The sequence below is a fragment of the Aphelocoma coerulescens genome, chromosome 1, assembly GCF_041296385.1.
Source record: "Aphelocoma coerulescens isolate FSJ_1873_10779 chromosome 1, UR_Acoe_1.0, whole genome shotgun sequence".
Lineage (NCBI taxonomy): Eukaryota > Metazoa > Chordata > Aves > Passeriformes > Corvidae > Aphelocoma > Aphelocoma coerulescens.
Genome location: NC_091013.1, coordinates 27,383,645 through 27,402,936, shown reverse-complemented (window position 1 = coordinate 27,402,936; position 19,292 = coordinate 27,383,645). Strand labels below are relative to the sequence as shown.

Sequence of the window (19,292 nt, the reverse complement as noted above, 5' to 3'; positions counted from 1 at the left end):
GCTTAGAAAGCCTTCACCAACTGTGTCAGGGACTGTAGCTTAAATGCAAAGCTGGTGAACATTCAGATGCATAGTAGCAATCAAGCAGCCACCAAGAGAATCCAGCAAGGAGCACAGAGACACATGAAGCTGCAGAGCAGAATACCTGTGTGACAGTAAACGTCAAGATGTGAACAGAGGAGCTGAATTCAATGTGTGGAAGGCCAGCAGGTCCTGTGGAGTAAAACTTGATTATGAAAAGCAGAGTCATAGACAGACTGGAAAGTACACAGTCATGTCAAAGCCTGCAGGGAGAACAGCTAAAGAAAAACCAGAGCACAATCGGGAAGCAGGCACTGATTTAGAGTTTGGATGTATAGGATACTAGGCTGTGCAAAGTGGCAAAAATGAATGGTTTGTAGGTGCCAGGCTGGCACCAGATGTAGTAATATTGGAGTAACCAGATGTAGGCAAGCAGCTGAATGTCAGGTAGATAGATACATCCAGAACTATGGAGGTATCTTTGGGATTATTCAAGGGAAGAAAGCAAAGTTGTCATCCAGAAAACAGTGAATGGCAGTTAGATTTCTTAATCCCTTGGACTGTATGTTAGTGCAAGCATGATAGAAAGCACTTGAGATCATGCTTCAGTAATATAGAATACACAGAAGGCCCCATTGTCAGTGCAAACAGGCAAATAGATGATGCTTTGACAGCTGCTCTGCTGTCTGGGCTTGAACTCATCTCTCTGCAGAGTCAGCCAGGCTTAGCCCAGGGTGCCTGCAGTGGTCACTCCAGGCTGGGGTAGCTGCATCTCTGCAGACTGACTTTGCTGCAGTGTGCAGAGGGAGGATCATAGGAGCTAAGGAAGGGTTAGCATGTGTCTTACAAAAAAGATGAAGCACTGGTCAGCTCCCAGAGCTCGATATCATTGCTAGCAGTGGAATGAGTCCCGTGACTTGGAGAGCTGGCACCAGGGGCTACAGGCTTCAGAAGCAGGCAGGGCAGGTGAGGGGGAGGTGTAGCACTATAAGTAAGGGAGATGTTTGATTGCACAGCCCTTAGAGTTAGTGACAATGTGGTGAAGAGCTTCTGGGTGAAGATTAGAGGAAAGGAAAACAAAGCAGATATTGTAGAGGGTGTTTTACTACTGACTGCCCAGCTGGGATGTAAGCACCAGTGAATCATTCTATAAGCAATTAGGAGAACTCTCTGGATCAGTAGCCCTTGTCCTTATGGGAGACTTCAACTTCCCAGATGTCAACTGGAAATATCATATTTCTGTGGCAAGTCTTGGAAATTCTTGAGATTTACAGGTAAAAACTGCTTGTCATTCATACGTAGTGAGCCAACTAGGAAAGATGCCCTCCTGGACTTGCTATTTGTGAATAGAGAAGGACTCGTGTGACAGTAGTTGGCTGTCTTGGCTACAATGTTCATGAAATGGCTGAGTTTAAGATCTTCACTGTAAAGACAAAAAAGGATGGCAGAGTTGCTATCCTGGACTTCCTGAGAGCAAACTTTATGCTGTTTGGGGAGTTATTTAGCAGAGTGCCCTGGGAATCTGTTTTTGAGGACTTCTGAGTCCACATGTGCTGGTCAGTCTTTAAGATTCACCCTTCAGAAGCACAGGAGCAGACAATTTCACCCTGTTGTAAGTCAAGCAAGCAGAGCAGAAGACCAGCTTGGCTGAACAGGGAACTCCTTGTGTAGGTCGGGAGGAAACAGAAGCTGTATGACCTCTGGAAGCCGGGTTAGGTTTCTCGGGAAGCTGAGTACAGAGCTGTGGTTCATTTGCACGGGGAGAAGACATGAAAGACCAAAGCTCAGTTAGAGTTGAAACTGGCCAGTGTTGTTTCAAATAACAAGAAGGGCTTTTTTTCAGATGAGGTGTAAAGAAAATATTGGACTGACACTTGGTGAAGGTGGTCATCTGACTGTGTTTGGCTAGTTTGGAGAGAAGGAGGCTGAGGGGTGACCTTATTGCTCTCCACAGCTTCCTGAGGAGGGGAAGCAGAGAGGGAGGTGCGGAGCTCTTCTCACTGGTGTCCACTGAGAGGATGCATGGGAATGGTTCCAAGCTGCCCCACAGGACATTCAGACTGGACATTAGGAAGCATTTCTTTACTGAGAGGGTGGTCAAACTCTGGAACAGGGTTCCTAGAAAAGTGGTTGATGCCCCTAACCTGTCAGTGTTTAAGAGGCATTTGGGCAATGCCCTTAATTGGTCAGCCTTGAAGTGGTCAGGCAGTTAGACTAGATACTTGTTGCAGGTCACTTCCAACATAAATATTCTATTCTGCTATATTCCATTCTGTCCTATCCTATCCTTTCCTGCTGTGATCTTCTCCGCCTTTATGGTTGCATCCTGAGGCTGTTCATTCAGGTCTGTTTTTTTCATGAGGTAAAATCAAAATTTTCTTTCCTAGCAAGGAAGGGTGGGGACTGATGCATTTTCCGTTTTCTTAGAGACAGCTTCTGTAGTCCAGAGCAGGCATACAGTGGTAGCACAACATGAAGAAGTTTGAACCAGTTGATTTCTCACTTACCTCTTGGATGAGGCAGCTGCCAGGTGTCTCAGCCCAACATCTTCTGCAATCCCTAACCCCATTAACCAGCACAACACAACAAATGAGGGATCATTCTCCAGCTATCACTAAATTTTTTAGGGGGTTGGTGTGTTTTTCTGTAAGTTGATACTAGCTCACTGACGTGACAGGCAGCATTAATAAAGCCTTAGTCACAGAGCTGGAAAGAATGCTTTTTACACATAGGACCAAGGGCTGCCTGGATCCTTCTTTGTTTGAGCAAGCAGCCAGAAAGTTAGAGGAAATAATGAGAAAAAGGAGATGCACTTGTCAATACAACTTCATGATTGAGTGTAGATATTGGTGAGAGATGAGACATCTTGCTGCTTTTTGCCAAAAGCTATGGAATCACAGTGCAGTGTCTCCATGTTTTGCTGCACGATTTCCTAATCATACTGTGTTCATACACAGCAAAGCAATATAGCTCAGCAATGCACTGTCAAGACAGAACACTAGTAATTATGTGGCTTCTTTGGAATGAGGCAACCTTGAAATCCAGTAATTAAGTAGCAATGTGTGTCTCGGTTTAATTCCATCTCGTGGTTTAATTCAGTGTCATTTTTAAGTTCAAAAATTGTCCCTATGTTTGTGTTCAAAAAATCAATATTTACTGTTTGTTAGATAGAATTTTGAAACAGGAAAGCTGTAGTGGAGGCCTGTGAACTGCTCAGAATCTTTGCTGTATGTAACACACTCTGCCTGAACCTGCAATTTCTGCGTATTGGTTCCTACTTTGTAGAGCCATTCTGCATATGGACATGCATACAGTGTATGGTTAGACTTACTAAAGAAGCTTTTTGCTCAAGTAAACCACTGCAAGTCCCATCAGCCCAGCTCTGCCCTGTCTGCAGTGAAGATCTGTTGCTAAAGGCCTTGGCATTAGTTCAGGAGATGTTTCTAGTCAGGATTCATTTTTGACATAGATGAATGAGGACTTTGGTGAAACAACTCAAAAAGAGATTGCCCTACATAAATTGGCTGAGCATTAGGCTTTGAGAAATGAATGATTACATTTAGAATTGCCTTTCACATTAATAGCTGGAGAAGATCTGTCCAGCTGTCTATATGAGAGTGGAGATTTATTTTCTGAGGTAAAAGTGGAGTGAACTACTTTCTCCATCCAGAGAAAGTTTTGGGTTGGGTAGTCACCTTTTTTTGAAGGAGAATATTCCCGATGATAAAAAAGAGTATATAGAAATGAGACTGCATTTTGGAAATTGAATAGTATTTTCTCCTCCAGAGATCCACAGCCAGTAACCAAAAGAGTACCAATTTAAAAACAAGTTTTTGAGGGAAAAGGGTTACTTTTATCAGAGAAGGTACTATTGCAGAGATGCACATGCTGAGCTGACTTTACAAAGCAGTTAAGTAGTTTTACATTGTAAAACTTTTAAGATCTCCATACAACATACAACTAAAATTTCTTTTGACAGGTACATGGAAATTCTGCTAATCCTTTGTGTCAGAAATGTATTTTTGGAATGTGTAAGGTTAGAATACGTCTTTTTTAATGCAGTATCATGAGGTTAAAAAATCTAGGAATTTATAAAATATGTGGTTTTTTTCCTCTGTGCCTTCACCCCATAGAAATTTAGGAAATGAAAGGCTTCATCTTAAATCCTTGTGTGTTCTTCTTTGTGTATTTTCAGGATTCCTCTTTGATTGGAACAGCCACAGTGGCTGGTCCCAGGACAAGTGCAATAATTGGAGATCAGGGAACACCACCGAAGGTCCAGCTCCCCCTCAATATGTAAGCAGCTCCTCTCAGTCACTGTGTACTCTTTGTTTCCAATTGTGTGTGCGTGCGTGTGTGTGCTTGAAACCTGAATGCCCAAATCTCAGCTCACGTGCATTCTGAGAGAGACTGAAATTTCAAACATGAGGCAGCCCCTGCTGAAATTGAAAAATTAATAGAGGAGGGCAAGACTTCCTCCTTTCTGTGTGAGTCCTTTTAGACTTTATTTATTACAGCTGTATGGATCACTGTGAAGCAAACTGAATACCTCTGAGCTAGAGAAAATCTTCCTTCATTTAAAGCTCTTACAAAGGTGTAGTCCCACAGAATCAAACACCTGATATATTCATCATTAACCAGAAAAAATGACCCAGTTGCATTTTTGTGCCATCAACAACAAATGAACAAAGGCAGTGAATGAACTTCACATCTTTGGCATATGGTCTTATTGAACAGTCCATAGAATAACAGAAGGTTTACAGAACAAAAAGAGTGGACTTCATTATAGCAAGCCTCTTCTAGCCTGGTTGGTTTATCTGATACTTGTCTAGTTAAACTACTGAACCCTTTCCTCTCAACACATAGACCTTTTAAAAGCAGGACAACTATACACACACACATGCACATCCATATTTTTGGGTTTTATGATATGGCTAAAATAAGGTCTGAATTCACAAAATCCTAAAAATAATAGAGGAGTTCCTCTTTAAGAACAATACGGGTGTTGGAATAGAACCAAACAAATTTCTTTTTGGCTACTTACTTGAGATCTTTATACCTGAGGGATGCCACACATCCCTGAATGCCCCATGGAGAGGTCTCATCATCACCCTGTGGTCACCCTGTGCAGCCTGTGTGGCACATAGTGGGGCACATATTTATTTCAAGCTTTGCCCTGACTAGGAAGTAGTAACTGGAAATATTTGATGTACCTTGTTGTTGAATCAGGACATTTTCCAGCTCTCTGGCAATGTCCCTGACTCCATGCCTTAGCAAGCCTCCCATTCTCCCTCCCATGCTTCTCCTGTCATCTCCCTTGTGAAGCAGCCTTGTAATCTGGTCTGTCATTTTGCATTTGCGAGCCAAGTTCCAGTCAAAGAGGATGCATTATTTGAAAGCTGTAGCAGTAGTGGGGAGGTGTAACTCTAGACAGAGCCCTGGGGCTTCTACGTTAAGAGCAGAGTCACAGGCAGCCACCCAAGGCCAAGAACATAAGCCACCTCCACACTTAAGACCGTTCTTTAGGGAACTTCTAATAAACATTTTGGGTTCTTCTAGGTCCCACTCCCTAACCCTTAGCCTCACTGTTTCACATAGCCCAGAATAATCTGATACTACGTTTTGCAAGATTTCAGATTGTTGTTTTAACACTTTCTTCTAGGCTGTACAGAGTTAGCTGGTGAAGTTTCACACCTAAAATCTAGAGAACAGTGAAATGTGTCCAAATCCAAAGATTTTGGCTTAAGGCAAAATCATCCTCAGCAAATGGGACCACTAGACCTGACTTCCTGACAGAGGAAAAACCCAGAAACAGTTTCTGGGGAGGGAAGCTGCCTGCAATCAAATTGTTTTCAGCCATGGATGAGAGAAGGCATCCCCCCAGCTCTCCCACAGCCCCCTCTCTGCCAGGCATGGAGCTTATGCCTGGCCACAGGGTGGGCTGCAGACCCAGGCTGAGCCTGTAGCTGGGTTTGGAGAACCCTGTGCCTCTGCAACTAAAGAGGAGACCCCCAGGGATGGATATCCTCACTACCCCACACAGGTGGTGGGATCACCAGTCCACAAAGAAAGTGCTGATCACTTGTGTTGTCCCAGGGTCACCCCATATGGTTGTTGCACACAAGCTTTCATCACTTTAGCCATACAGAGATTAGTCTGTTTTGGTATGGTGTCCATGCTGGGCTGTTGTACACCTTCTTTTAGTCTCCGCAAGGATTTTGATACTCTACCTAGAGGATGTTTAGGCTCATTGGGATATTGGATATTCAGACTTAGAGGTGGCTGATGTGGGGGAATTTGCTGGGTGAAGCTAGTAGGAGAGAACAGAAAGAAACTAATAGGAGAGCTGGAGATAGCTGCAAGACACAAGAGCCTGTGATCCACTTAGGGTAATTTTCCTTGCACCTTCTTCCAGCATCTCCACCTGTAAATTACATTATTACATGTAGCCCCTTGGGGGAAAAGCCTAAGTCTATCTAAAATGCTCTATTCCTGATCCTCTGCTTTACCCATAGCTTCTGAATCTGAGCCCTGTGTAAGCAGCAATTTCAAAAGGGACAGCCAAAGCCACACTTTCTGCTCCCTCGAGTGAGTGCAGTCTGGCACTTTCTGTTATGTCCTTGCAGAGCACAGCGCTGAAGGATTAGCATTGAAGCATGCAACCTTATTTCTTGTCAGGGTGACGCATTTTAATGTTCTTCAGATCATATGTAGCCTCAAGTTTTTCATCAGGTGAACAGCTACAGACCTGCTCAAGACTACCTGATTATATAGGCTAAAAAAAGGATGTGCAGGGTGGTTTCTCCCATCTGATGACTAATGAAATACAGTTTCTGATTAGGTCTTTGTACCCCATGCACATGGTAAATAGAGCCAGGCACATCAGCCTAAGATTCCCCAAGGAGCTGTTACCAAATATTTCATATTCTGCTCATTACTGCTGTTTATTTACTACCTTCAGAACAAAAATAAGGAAATCTACGGTGCAATAATGCAGTTGAATCAAGAAAAATAACAGGATTTATTCCTCAATTATATTTCCTGGAAGGCAGAAGTAAAAAGTCATGTATCATTTTTACTGGCTAAAAATCTACAATCACAGCTGTTACAGTTTTCATTTTTTCCTCTGGTTCGTTGCTATAAGGTAGGCAGCAAGCCTCTTCTCACCCACCCCTGAGCCTAAGAGCATTCTGCTGCACTTTGTAGTGTAAATGCACTTTCTCTGTTTTCCCATTTCTCTTAATCTATCTTCACTGCCTGTAAATCAAAAATAAATAAAAAACTCAAGGCACAACCTTGATCAAAAATTACCAGAAATCCCTTTTTGCATCTGTAGAAAAGTGACAGTACCAAAAAAATCTGGTATTTTACAAAGAAAGTGTCGTTCTGTGTGTGCACTCTTGCTATTCTATCCTGACTTTCCATTATTTCCCAAAGTGCAAGCAATCATTCTTAATTTTCAACAAGAATCTCTCTAAACAGAGAGAGTATCTGTAGGGATTTTAAGCTGTAGTCATTTCACAACACTAGACACATCCCTGAAGTAGTAACAGAAGAACAAAAGAGAGATAAATAGATTCTAAACAAGGGGAATAAATAAAAGCTGTAATTAAATAAATAAAAAGTTCTACATATTGGATCCTATATTAAAGATTTATTACCGTACTTCCATGCAAAACATCCAAAACCAAATTCTACCACTTCACTTACTTAAGTAAAAAACCCCTTGCAGAATGTGGCCCTTTCTCACTTTCGTTTTACCAATATAGTGTAAGAATTACTGTACCAGATCAGAACAGTTTGGTGTGTTGTTTTTAAACTTGGCCAGCATAAATAGCATTGAGAAAGCTGCAAGAAAAGCTTCTGAAATAGCCTACCTGTAAGAAAAGTTTCCTCTTAAACTCCACAACAGAGGTGGATCCCACCCTGAAGTATATGAATATATACTTCTTCCAGATGTCACGATTTGCAGTCCTCTTACTCGAGCCCTTGTTACTCTGGCTGTCTCTGTAATTGTCATGTTTTTCTGAAACTTAACTTTGGTGTTTCCTTGTGGCACTGTTTTGCTTTGGTTGTGCCCTGAGTGAGAAGTATGTCTCATCAACTTCTAAATTACCTTTTACTCTGATTAGTTGTTCCCTTATTGTCTTAGAATTCAGTCTCTGCCCTTCTTTGTTTATGAAGCAGCCTGTAATGATGTCCCTTTTTAACTACGACTTCTGAACAGTGCTTCTGCTCACTTTCTGCTCTGTGGGGCTGTGGCTGGAGCAGGACAGGTGGTGGTTGATGCCATCTGTGTGCTTTCTCCCTGTGTGACCTCTCCCCACAGCTACCTAGCCCTGTACGCCTACAAGCCTCAGAAGAACGACGAGCTGGAGCTCCGCAAAGGGGAGATGTACCGGGTCATTGAGAAGTGCCAGGACGGCTGGTTCAAGGGCACGTCTCTGAGGAGTGGCATGTCTGGTGTCTTCCCAGGCAACTACGTGACACCTGTTTCAAGGTGAGGACCACCAGCCTGTACTAGGGCTGAGAGGGATTCTGGAGGGTGCTGAAAGCAATGTAGCTCTGCTGTTATATCACATTCCCCTTCCAGAAATTTTCTGGTGGCACTGCAGACTTCAGTAATGAGACTTGCGGGTTGTAGCATTGGAGTTATCCATGTCCTCAGGAGATTGCACTAGCTGTATTAGATGATGGCATTTATAATCTCTGATAGGCCCAGGTTTTATTATTGTAAAGAACTGTTTTCTAATGATTTTGTTATTATAAAACCACTGGACGTGTAACAAAATAAGCAATGCTTGTGTCTTGCTTTTTAGTAGCTCCTCATGTTGATTTTGTTCTTCTTAAAGCAAAGATCTGGAATGGTTTGGTTCTGGACTAATGGTTGAACAGTTAAAATTCCAACGTGGTAGGAGAGTTAAGTAAATTGTCTGATTTTACCTACCCCTGCCTCAGTTGGAGAAGATGAGAAAAGGAAAGAATGGCATTTTTGGGGGAGGAGTGCCATTTGTCAGAGTTCAGTATTGGACAACACCAAATCAAAGCTGAGAAGCTGAGAAGAAAGTCCATCTCTGTGTCCCAGACTGTTGGCCCCACATGTTCCTTGCAGGTGAATGCTGGCATTTGTATGCCCATATCTCCTTTAGAGCAACTGTGGATTTGCAAACTGAACTCATTCCTTCTCCTGTGCTCTCAGTCTCTCCTCCCACATGAACACTGTCTCCACCATCTTTGATTCTTCTCCAGAGAAGAGTACCTCCCAACTCAGACACTGTTGATCTTGAAAAATTGATCCAGCTTTGTTGCATCTACAGTTACGTAAAGTCTGTAGCATGTGTTCTGAGTAACACCAAAAGTTAAGAACAGATTAGAAGGCAGTAACTAAGACTGCTGAAAGTCCTAATATTGCATTTCAGTAAGAAAACCCCAAACATTAATTAACTGGTTCTTAACTGTTCATCAACCTAAATGTATTTACCTTATTTTATAGAGCCCCTTGGCTGCCTTCACTCCTTGCCTCTTCAGCTCTTCATTAGTAAGGAAGTTTGTGCTGAAGGGTTGGTTATCTGAATCAGCAAGACTTTATTAAATGCAGCATGTCACAGCTAGAACAAGGCAGAGAAGTGCTAAAGGGCAAAAGTGCTTTCCACAAAACCTGAAAGCAGCTTTATGATTATATTTATGATCCTGTGGGCTAATTAAGTTTCTGTATAAATCACCCTCAGTGAGAACAGCAAGAAAAATCTGATAGCAACAAAATCTCCTATTTGCACTACTTTCAACATACTTTGTTCCCCTTTGACAGCAAAGCAGAGGATTAGATTCATACATGTTTTTCTGCCACTCCCTACAAAACCCAAGGAAAAGAAGTTGTGAATTTAATAACACTGAACTAGATTTATAAGCTGCCAAAACGTGTGTGAGTGGAGTATTACGGAAAAAGAACAAAACTCTTTAGATGGACAGACAGGCACAGGACAGCAGAGAAAATGTCCCACATCCAACATCTGTCCACCTCTGTTGGAGTCACAGATAGTTTCTGTACATGTTGGTGTGCATGTTTGCCTGAACACAGCTCTCAGTGGACCATTAGATGTGCTTTTCTGGCAAACTCAATCTAGTGCAGATGGCCAAGCCAGCTCCAGCTGAACCTTCCTGCCACCCTGCCAGCTCTTCACAGCAGATGACAGACAGTCAAGATTTCCATCTGGTGGGATTCCCAGCTTTTCCCAACCTGGAGGCTTATCAAAAAAAAATTGAAGAAAAGAAAAAATCAGATTTATTTAGCAAAATGTAATCCAGGCAAACCTTCTACCATGAGATAAGTGAATGACACCACAGTGTTGTCTTTCTTCCTGTGACTTTAGCAAGGAGTGGATTGGGCAGAAGGGATAGCTATCTTTTGCACTTTTGGACCATATCCTCCAGCCTGTGCTTTGGTCTTTTTCCATACGAATTTCACTCTTTTGGTTTTTCACTCTTTCCTTAGGGTTATTTCTTCTGTCACCCATGTGCTCTGAATCAGACCAGATTGTTCAGCATGCTCCTTTCTGCTCTTCTCCTCTCTGTGTTCCTACACAATCTTGGGGACCCAGAGGTTCTCCCAGTTCCATACCCCATAGTTGACTCTTACACTTTTTCTGTTATTCTCTCCTCTCTTGCTAAACCCTTGCACTGTCTCATTTCCATTTCCTTCACCATACTTTGTTCTGCCTCCTATCCCCGTGCTGTCCTTTCCCTGGAAGAGGACCTTGGCACAAGAAGCAGCCCAGGAGAAGAGAACAGCACAAAATGATCCATCTGTTTCATGGCATCTACAGCTGGGGAAGGAAATTATTCAGGAACTTCAGTAAGAAACTCAAAGAAAGAGCTGCTGAGCAGCAGCAGAGTTTGTGCATTGATGTCCTTCTGTCCTTCTCAGTGTCCTTTTGTCCTGGTCAGAGTTTTTAGCTCAGTGGTAAGAGGATCAAGACATGCTGTAGTCTGAACTCAATTCGTAGGAGAAAAAGCCTTGTCCGTTCCCTCTGAGGTCTACTTGGCCACTCAGGTGAAATATAAATTATGCATGCAGTTAAAGTGAGAAGTGGGAGAGGCGTCAATGACTGTTTGGATTTTCTTTGCATTCAGGTCAGCTGCATTCCTGTCCCTGTTGCATTCCCTTAGCAAGTCTAAGCTAGGGCTGGTTACATGAACAGGGTGAATGTTCAGCCAAGCCAAGCCCAGTCAAGTCTGCTGCTTCCCTGTCCCCTTCAACAGCCACACACAGATTTGGTGTTATTCATCTTTGTTTCTCCCTGTTGGGCTGTATGCAAGTTTGGTCCAAAGAAAAGATCTCCGAGTCTGTTTTAATTATCACCCCATGTGAAATAGCCTCTGGCACACAAAATGACATTTGGGACATACTCATTTCCTCTGAATTAAGATTTGTGATTTTACTAGAAACTATTCAGAAATGTAGCATAATACACGACATGATGAGAAAAGTTATCTTTTCTGGTTTTTCTCTGCACTTCTTCCTGTAGGATAAAGAGGTGAAAATATCCCCCAGCATGCTTATAAATGGATCCTATAAAGATAAATATATATCAATACTTCAGTTTACTTTAACAGCTGATAGGGTATCATGTTAAACCCCCTAGGTAACTGGGGGTACTTATCAGCACTGTGGTTGGGTATTGGGGTCTCTGCAGCATGCTTACACTGTGCACTTGTCTCCATGCAGGGTGCCAGTGGGAGCTGGGCAGCCCAGGAACAGTGGAGCTGGAGGAGCTCCAACAACAAAAGTAGCCCCAGGAGCCATCCACCCCATTGTGGCTGGTCACAGCAATGCCACCACGGCTGTCAGACCAGTTGTTCCCATCACTTCTCCCCAGCCGCATCCGCAGCTGCAGGCGGCCTCTCCGCAGCTGAACAACTGCCTGAGGTACTCGGCTCAGCAGCCAGCCAGCCAGCCCCGCAGCGCCATGCAGATGGGTAAGTGCTCACCCCGTGCCTCCTGCCCTGCACTGGCAGGATTGATGTGGCATCCTCTACAATGTGCTTGTCCCCACAGCTTTGACTTGCTTTAGTCACAGCCCAGTCAATGTGGAGTTTGTCCACTGGTGATAGAGTGTGTTTTCTTTGCTTGTAATATTTATGGGTTTCTATTGATCTCTGGGAACCATGTTGTGTTTATCAGATTGTTCTGTTGCTACAGCTGAAATAGATTGTAGTGTTTACAAATATTTATACAATTTATCTGAGTGAAAGCAAGCACTTTGTATACTGAGGAAATGAACACTTCTGAGTCCGGTTGGCTTGCTGATAAAAAAATACTGCCATTATTGCAGAGCAAGTAATACATGCCCTGAAATTAAGAAGCATTTCATTGGGCTACAGGGATGAAAGGTATTTATAAGGCAGAACGGTACCCCATGTTAGTGATAAAGCAAAAGATCTGAAAAATGCTGCCACCTTTTTGAAGTGAGAATAAGAGCTTCTTGCACCAGGGGGCCTCTGTTCTTTCTAGGTTCCCTTTCTGATGTACCGCACAATTTTCTAGAGTACAATTTATTCCCCTTTCCCTGATGTTAAACAGCTTCTCATGTTGCATAAAGTAAAAGTAAATCCTGTGGTGGAACTTTATAGCAAAATTTAAAACATTTTGTTTCTGATATTTTATAGGGATGTGAGCCATTTTATTTACAAAGGCAGATCAGTAAGAACTGTGACTGCTGAAAACTGTGGTCTTAGATACAAAACAGAGCAAACACAAATGAGAAATACCCTGCAGAGTAAGTCATGAATTCATACCTTTTGAAGCCAGAAGGCACCATTATGACCATCTAATCTCACCTCCTACACAGTGCAGACCAGAGGGAAGAAAACATAATCAAATACCGGTGAATCTTAGTCTCAAACAGTGGCGACTCCTCTGCTCAACAAACAGTACAGGGCTTTACATGTCATACTGAGGAATAATCGATTTATCCTCTTTTTGTCTGCTTCAGAAAGTGCAGCTTTACCCTCAAGTCACACCCTTCCAAAAGGTCACCTGCTCCCACAGTGCAAAGGCAAAAACGTCCCCTTTTGGGTGAAGCGCTCAGGAAGTGTTCAGGTGCTCCTGGTGCCTCCTGTGCCCATGTCAACAGGCAGGTGACTCCCCTGAAACCAAGGTGACAGATTGCCCCACAGGCCTGGCATGCCCCATGCCTTCTTTCCACAGTGCTGCTGTGCTACACCTCCAGCAGCTTCCCTGATTTAAGATTGCTCCTCTAGGTCACTCTGACATCTCTAAAGTGCCAAAGCATTGGCAGGCAGGGTGATCCAGGGACCACAGAGCTGTTCCAAAACCTCCTAAGCAGAGAGTTTTCCAACCTTTCCAGAAGATCAATGAGATTGTTGTTTTAATTAAATAAACCTTTGCCAGGATAAATAAAGGAAGTTTTCATGATTATCAGTAATTGTCTCCATAATGGCTGTCCTCACCAGTGTCCTGTGGACCAGAGCCCCTGCAGGACAGGTCAATGCACTGACTTCCGGAAAAGCTTTCCAAGAGAGGCAAGCTGGCACAGTATTCAAATCACATTTCTGTTGGCTTGCAATATACACGAGTAACAAATCAATTTCCTACAAGGCCACTAATGTAGGAATACACCCAAAATGAAATATGAGTGGTGTAGAACAAAAATAGCCTTCAGTGAGCATTGCTAATTAATAGCATGTTTGATGCAGCACAGTCCAGATCCAGCGATCCCAGAGCAAAGGCATACATTGTAACAGCAAGCAGATGAAACTACAGAACAAAATGTGAGAGCTCTGCTCAGAGTGGATTTTTCTCAGGCCATTTCTTTTACTGTTTCTCATGTTCCCTTGTGTATGGAAACACCAAGTCCTCCATGAAAGAGTTGATGTACCTAATATGATTATCAAATCAGGGTTCTGCATCCAGGTACATGCAGTGAAATTCCATTAGTATGCTTTTCCTCTAAATTTAGGAAAGCCATTGCTCCCTACAAACAGTAGTTCAAAACCTAGATCCTGCAAGCTTAAACATCCCAAAAAATTAGATTTCTGATAGCAACAGTTGCTCATCACTCAGGTTCCAAATGGGAAAATGAGGAGGGAATCACTTCAAGATAATCAGTGGTACCTTGCCTGGCTTTCTGGAAATGAACTGCACTTTCACTGCATGTTTTTGGTAGTCCTAGGAGGGGAAGATGATAACTAATAGTAAAAATAGTCTTGAAGGTGTCAGTAATAATAACTTTTAGGGCCTTCCTCATGCAACTCGTTAAGTTGTATCAAGTTACAGATTGGCTAAGGATAGTTTAGCTGATTTGCTATAAACAAGTAAAAAAAGATGTTATAGAGTCAAGGAGCTACTGTGAGGGAGAATCGTATCAACTTTGGAGATGCTAATCTGATGATGACTGGCCCATCATGTTCAGTACCATGTCAGATCATAGGGCATAAGACTGGGAGATTAAATTCCCTCCTGGCATGAGTGCTCAGGTGGTGTCGTGAGTATGATTAATGGCACTTTATCAATCTAATCCCGGTTAATGGCTGCCACTGATAACCATAGGAATAAAAACTAGTGCTTTAAGTTGTTCTAGAACTTTTGTGTAGTTATAGATTGAGTGAACTCCAGCTGCATAAAAGTTTGTCCTTCAGACAAATTTGTAAGAAAATCACAGATCAAAGTGGGTCAGAAATTTTCCAGTAAAATGCATCTTGGTCAAAGAAAAGCTGATTTGCTGAACTCAGATTTTTTGTCAGGAATGGATATAGTTCAACCAGACCAACCATGAAGCTGTACTGGCTCAGGGAATTGATGGCTTTCCAGAGCTGTCCTTCGCATAAGAGAACAGTGCAATGATCACATTCTATGTTTTCACATCCCGGATGAGTAACCTGACCAAAATAGAGGCTATTGTGGGGTGAGTGAGCATGTTGTGCTCAGAAAACTGTTCAGAGGTTCAAATTTTGCACTGAGACAGAACTAAACAAGATTATGAAACCTTGAAATCATTTATGAAATGGGCACTTTCCAGCCAGTCCTATTATTGAATCATTTATGTGAGGGAACGTCTGAGTATGGACTCGGCTTCTGGGCTGTACATACTTGAAGTGGAGCTGTATTTAGGTAACACCTAAGCAATCAACCAAGCTGGAAGTCACAGACAACATAATTGTGGAAATGGACCCAGAACTTTATCACATTTTTTGCAACCTGAAGCATGCAACAGGCTCTGGAATCCCTGGAGGGCTGACCTCATCAGTGTGTCACAGTCACAGTTAAATGGACAAGCTCTAATTCCTGGTTCCCACTGCTTGCAGGCAGGGTTTGCTTAGCAGGAGCAGACAGACTAAAAGGCACTGCATAGTCCCTTTGGGACTTTGCTGGCAGAGAAGAGGCTGAGCTCAGAAATCCTCCGGTGGATTTCTGCTTAATTTATCCTCTGCAGCACAGTGATGTGATGTTGATCATTTTGTTAGAGCTGAAACAAGAGACCTCCCTTTGTAATTGCTGTCTGCAGGGTCAGCATGGATCATCTGGGCTAACCCCTTAGGTCCCGTGCTGCATTGCTCCAAAACCTATCACGTTAAGAGGGGAGCCTGGGGAGGGTGCGGAAAACAGCTCAGCTGTAATGAGATAATGTATTTTAAAAAGACATCAGGATAGGTATTTATTTCCAGGCATGGGCATGGATAGTGAATGCCATTTCCCAGTGGCATCACTGGGGGGAACAAACCAATGTTGGTGACTTCGGACAGGCCTTTTGCAGCCAGGAGGGGCATTAGCCACAGACACTTGCAGCGTGAGATATCCTGGGCTAAGGCTCAGAGCTCATGTCTCCATCGGGCCCTTGGCACCTTCACAGACAGAATCACAGAATATTCTGAGTTGGAAGGGACCCACAAGGATCATCGACGCCAAGTCTTCAAAGGAATGGCCCCTAAGGGGATCGAACCCACAAGCTTGGTGTTATTGACCAGCTGAGCTGTGGCCATTGAAGGGCCTATCAGGGCAGTGCGAGGGGAATTTAACCGTGCTCTGTCCCCCTCCCGCAGTGCACCCGGCAGTGCCGGCCCCGGAGCGACCCACGGCCACGGTCTCGCCTCTGCGGACGCCCAGCTCGCCCTCCCGCCTGCCCGCCGCAGCCATTCGGCCTCACCCCGCCGTGTCCCCGCAGCACGGCCACCAGCCGCCCGCCCCGGGGGCCCGGCCCCTCATCCCGCTCACCTCCGCCGCCGCCGCCATCACCCCGCCCAACGTCAGCGCCGCGCACCTCAATGGGGACGTGAGCGGCGGGCCCCTGGGCCCCGCCACGCCCGGGCCTGCCGGCAAACCCGAGGAGAGGAAGAATGAGAAGGTAAGGGCCGCCGTGCCTCTGCTGTGCGCCGTGCTCCTGACACATCTCCCTCCCACGGGGCTGTTGAGGAGGCGCCCTGCGGAAACTGGCTTCCATCGCCAGACAGCTTGGGCATCCTCATCTCACGCTATTTCCGCACTTCATCCTTTCCCCCCCCACCATCCTCAACACTGCTCTCACGTTACCTGCTCGCGGATGGGAAACAATGTTGAATGGGCTGAATTTGTATGTTTCTTCCAATGATCAGCGCTGAGACCTGCAAATTTGCAGTGGTGCAGTGAGATGTTGTAGGGGGCTCTTGGCCGTCAGAACAGGATAGCCAAGTCAGAATCCATCCGCCTCCCTACATCGAAGAGGCTGATGGTGGCACCAGCCGCACAGCAGGTGCCTCAGGCACAGTAAAACATCGACTTGTGAGTGGTAGGAGCTGTTTTGCACTTCCAGAAACATCTCCACTTCTTCAAGAAACTTTCATTGCAGTGGCACAGCCAAAAGAGAAGGGAGTTGATAGTGCTCGTTGGGATGTAGGTACAGTGCACTGCAGGGCAACTCTCTAAGAGCCAGCAGTGGGACCGATAGCTGGGTACATGTTCTCTGGCACACCTTGCTAAGGAAAACCGGTGTGGAGAGCTGCTTTAAGCACCCAGCCTTTTAGGTTCTTGCCAAATACCTTGCTTTTACCAAATGTTTACATTGTGTCAGCAGTTCCCATATATCAGTGCTGAAGATTATCTCTGTACTGGCTAGCAGAGCAAGATCCTGGTTTGTATCTGAGTAGGAGGAAGACATGTGGGGGCCTGCTTTTTCTTTGAACCTGAAAAAAATCCTTTCCATATGTTCCCTGAGTTTTTCCATGGTGACAGACACATACAGAGTAAACAGTTTCTTTGTACATGGTAATACTGAGGTGGCAGGTCTCATGTGTCATCAGGGTCACTGATAACCCCTAGTTTCATAAAATGAGGAATACAAGTTTTAAAATCCTTTCCTTAATCCTGGCTTGGATTTTCTCTGAGTGCATTTTGGTGAAAGAAGAAGGGTGTAGAAATTCTGCCCTGGATGTGACATTTAGGTGCCTGCCTACAAAGAACAACTCCTAGGTGTCCATCAAGGACTGCATGTGGTGGAAGCAGAGCAACACCTGCTACTTCTGCAAGTCCAAGGAAAAGAATAGCATTTGGCAGGAGGTGGTAGATCTGCACATTACTTCAGAGCTTTGTGTACTGGCTTATTTAATACTTCCTAAAACACATTAAGTGACAGGTCCATGTGTTTTAATTCATGTGATACTGCACACTGAAAGTCCATAGGCAAAATTATATCAAGTACAGTCCTAAGATACTGGTTAACCTTTCCCAAGCTGTTACAGCTTAAAGTTACTGAATTTGGACGCAAAGAAATAAAATTAAGTTTTTTTAACTCCATGGATGAAGGGGAGAAGCAAATGATATACAACATCATTGCAATGGGCATTGCCAAAGTTTACCAGTTCACTATCTGGGAAGTACCAGAGAGAAGTGACAAGAAAAATTTTCATTTACGACTTGACTGGGTAATACATAACTGCCCCAGCTGAAAAACATATTCCTGAATCTTGTCCATGTTATAGTTCACTTTCTTTTAGAAAGATCTGAATTAGCAGTGTTTCCTTTCCTTTTAGAAATAGTGACTGATGTTTGGCCAGATAAGTTGTGTTCTTACTCTTTGCTAAGCCCAAATATTTCTTTGCAGCAACTGAGAGCTTGGATAATGTCAGACTGAAAACCATATAACTATTCAGAAAGGCATCTGTGAGTTGGAACTGGGACCATATCTGTAACAGGGCTTGATATTTTTAAAGTGAAGGCTGGTTGGGCAGTTTTTTGGTAAATAGGAAAGTCATAACACTTGGAGGGAGTATCTGTGGAGAAAGGCAGTGTCTCGGTTTGAAAGACAGGTGTCTGCTAACGAAGGCAGAAGCCTCCCTTGGAGTGGCAGATGTAACCCCTTTCCCTCTGAGTTATGATTTTGGAATCAAGGGTCTTTAGGCAAAGATGTGGGAAATAGGAATAACAGTTCTTTACTATATATATAGATAGATAGATAGATAGGAAGATATATAACCAGTCGAACAAAACAACAACAACTATGGCAGTAACAGCAATCACAAACCCAGTCCCAGCCTTCTCGGCTGTCAGGCTATTTCCCCTCGGGTGCAGTTCCGCTCGCAGCCGACAGGGATCGCTGGCGGCTCCCGGTGAGCAGGGCAGGTGCGATGGTTCCCCCGCGGCTGCAGGGGGCGCTCCGGAGCGAGCTCGGGGAGCACGCGGCTGCTCTGATGCCCTGGGATCCCGGGGAAGGATGGAACAAAGGAGCTTCACAAACCGGTGGGCAGCTGGTCCCGGGTTCTCGGAAACAGCAGGCTGGACTGGTAGGCTGGAGCGGCAGGCACAAACACAAATCCCGGGTGGCAGACGAGATGTATCCAAAAGGGGAACCCCCCGGGGCTCCAGGCAGGCAGGGTGAGCACGGCTACAGCGTAGCGAAGGCTCGAAACAGCAGCGGAGTAGGGCGGCCGCAGCCCACGCTCCAGCAGGGCAGGGAAAGCAGCTTTGGGATTCCCGGTGTTGTTTCCAGCAGAAAGGAAAGACGCCGAAAACGGGAACCAGCAGCTCCTCTCTCTGCACCTTCTCCCTCCAGACGCTGAGAGCGAACTGAACTGCCCGCCAGGTGAGAACAAAAGCCTGGCCGGGCCCTTTTGTCTTTCTTAAGTATGGCTATTTATCTCCTAGCAACATGCTATGGGAAAAAATTCCTTTAACAGAAAAAAAACTAGGACTAAACTAAAACTCCAACAGGCAGTGTCTGTTATCAGTACACATATTAGGAAAAAATCAGACAAGATCAAGGAGCAAAAAACGGAAGGAGGGA

At 44.3% G+C, this 19,292-nt stretch overlaps 1 protein-coding gene across 1 annotated transcript in view; it reads left to right on the top strand.

Moving 5' to 3' along the window:
• Positions 1-19,292, top strand: part of SH3RF3 (SH3 domain containing ring finger 3) — a 245,389-nt gene that overhangs the window by 192,272 nt on the left and 33,825 nt on the right. Inside the window, exons 5-8 of the mRNA XM_069004839.1 lie at positions 4,217-4,317; positions 8,351-8,521; positions 11,747-11,997; positions 16,081-16,382. Coding sequence (XP_068860940.1) covers positions 4,217-4,317; positions 8,351-8,521; positions 11,747-11,997; positions 16,081-16,382 — 825 coding nt within the window. The remainder of the gene's footprint in view (positions 1-4,216; positions 4,318-8,350; positions 8,522-11,746; positions 11,998-16,080; positions 16,383-19,292) is intronic.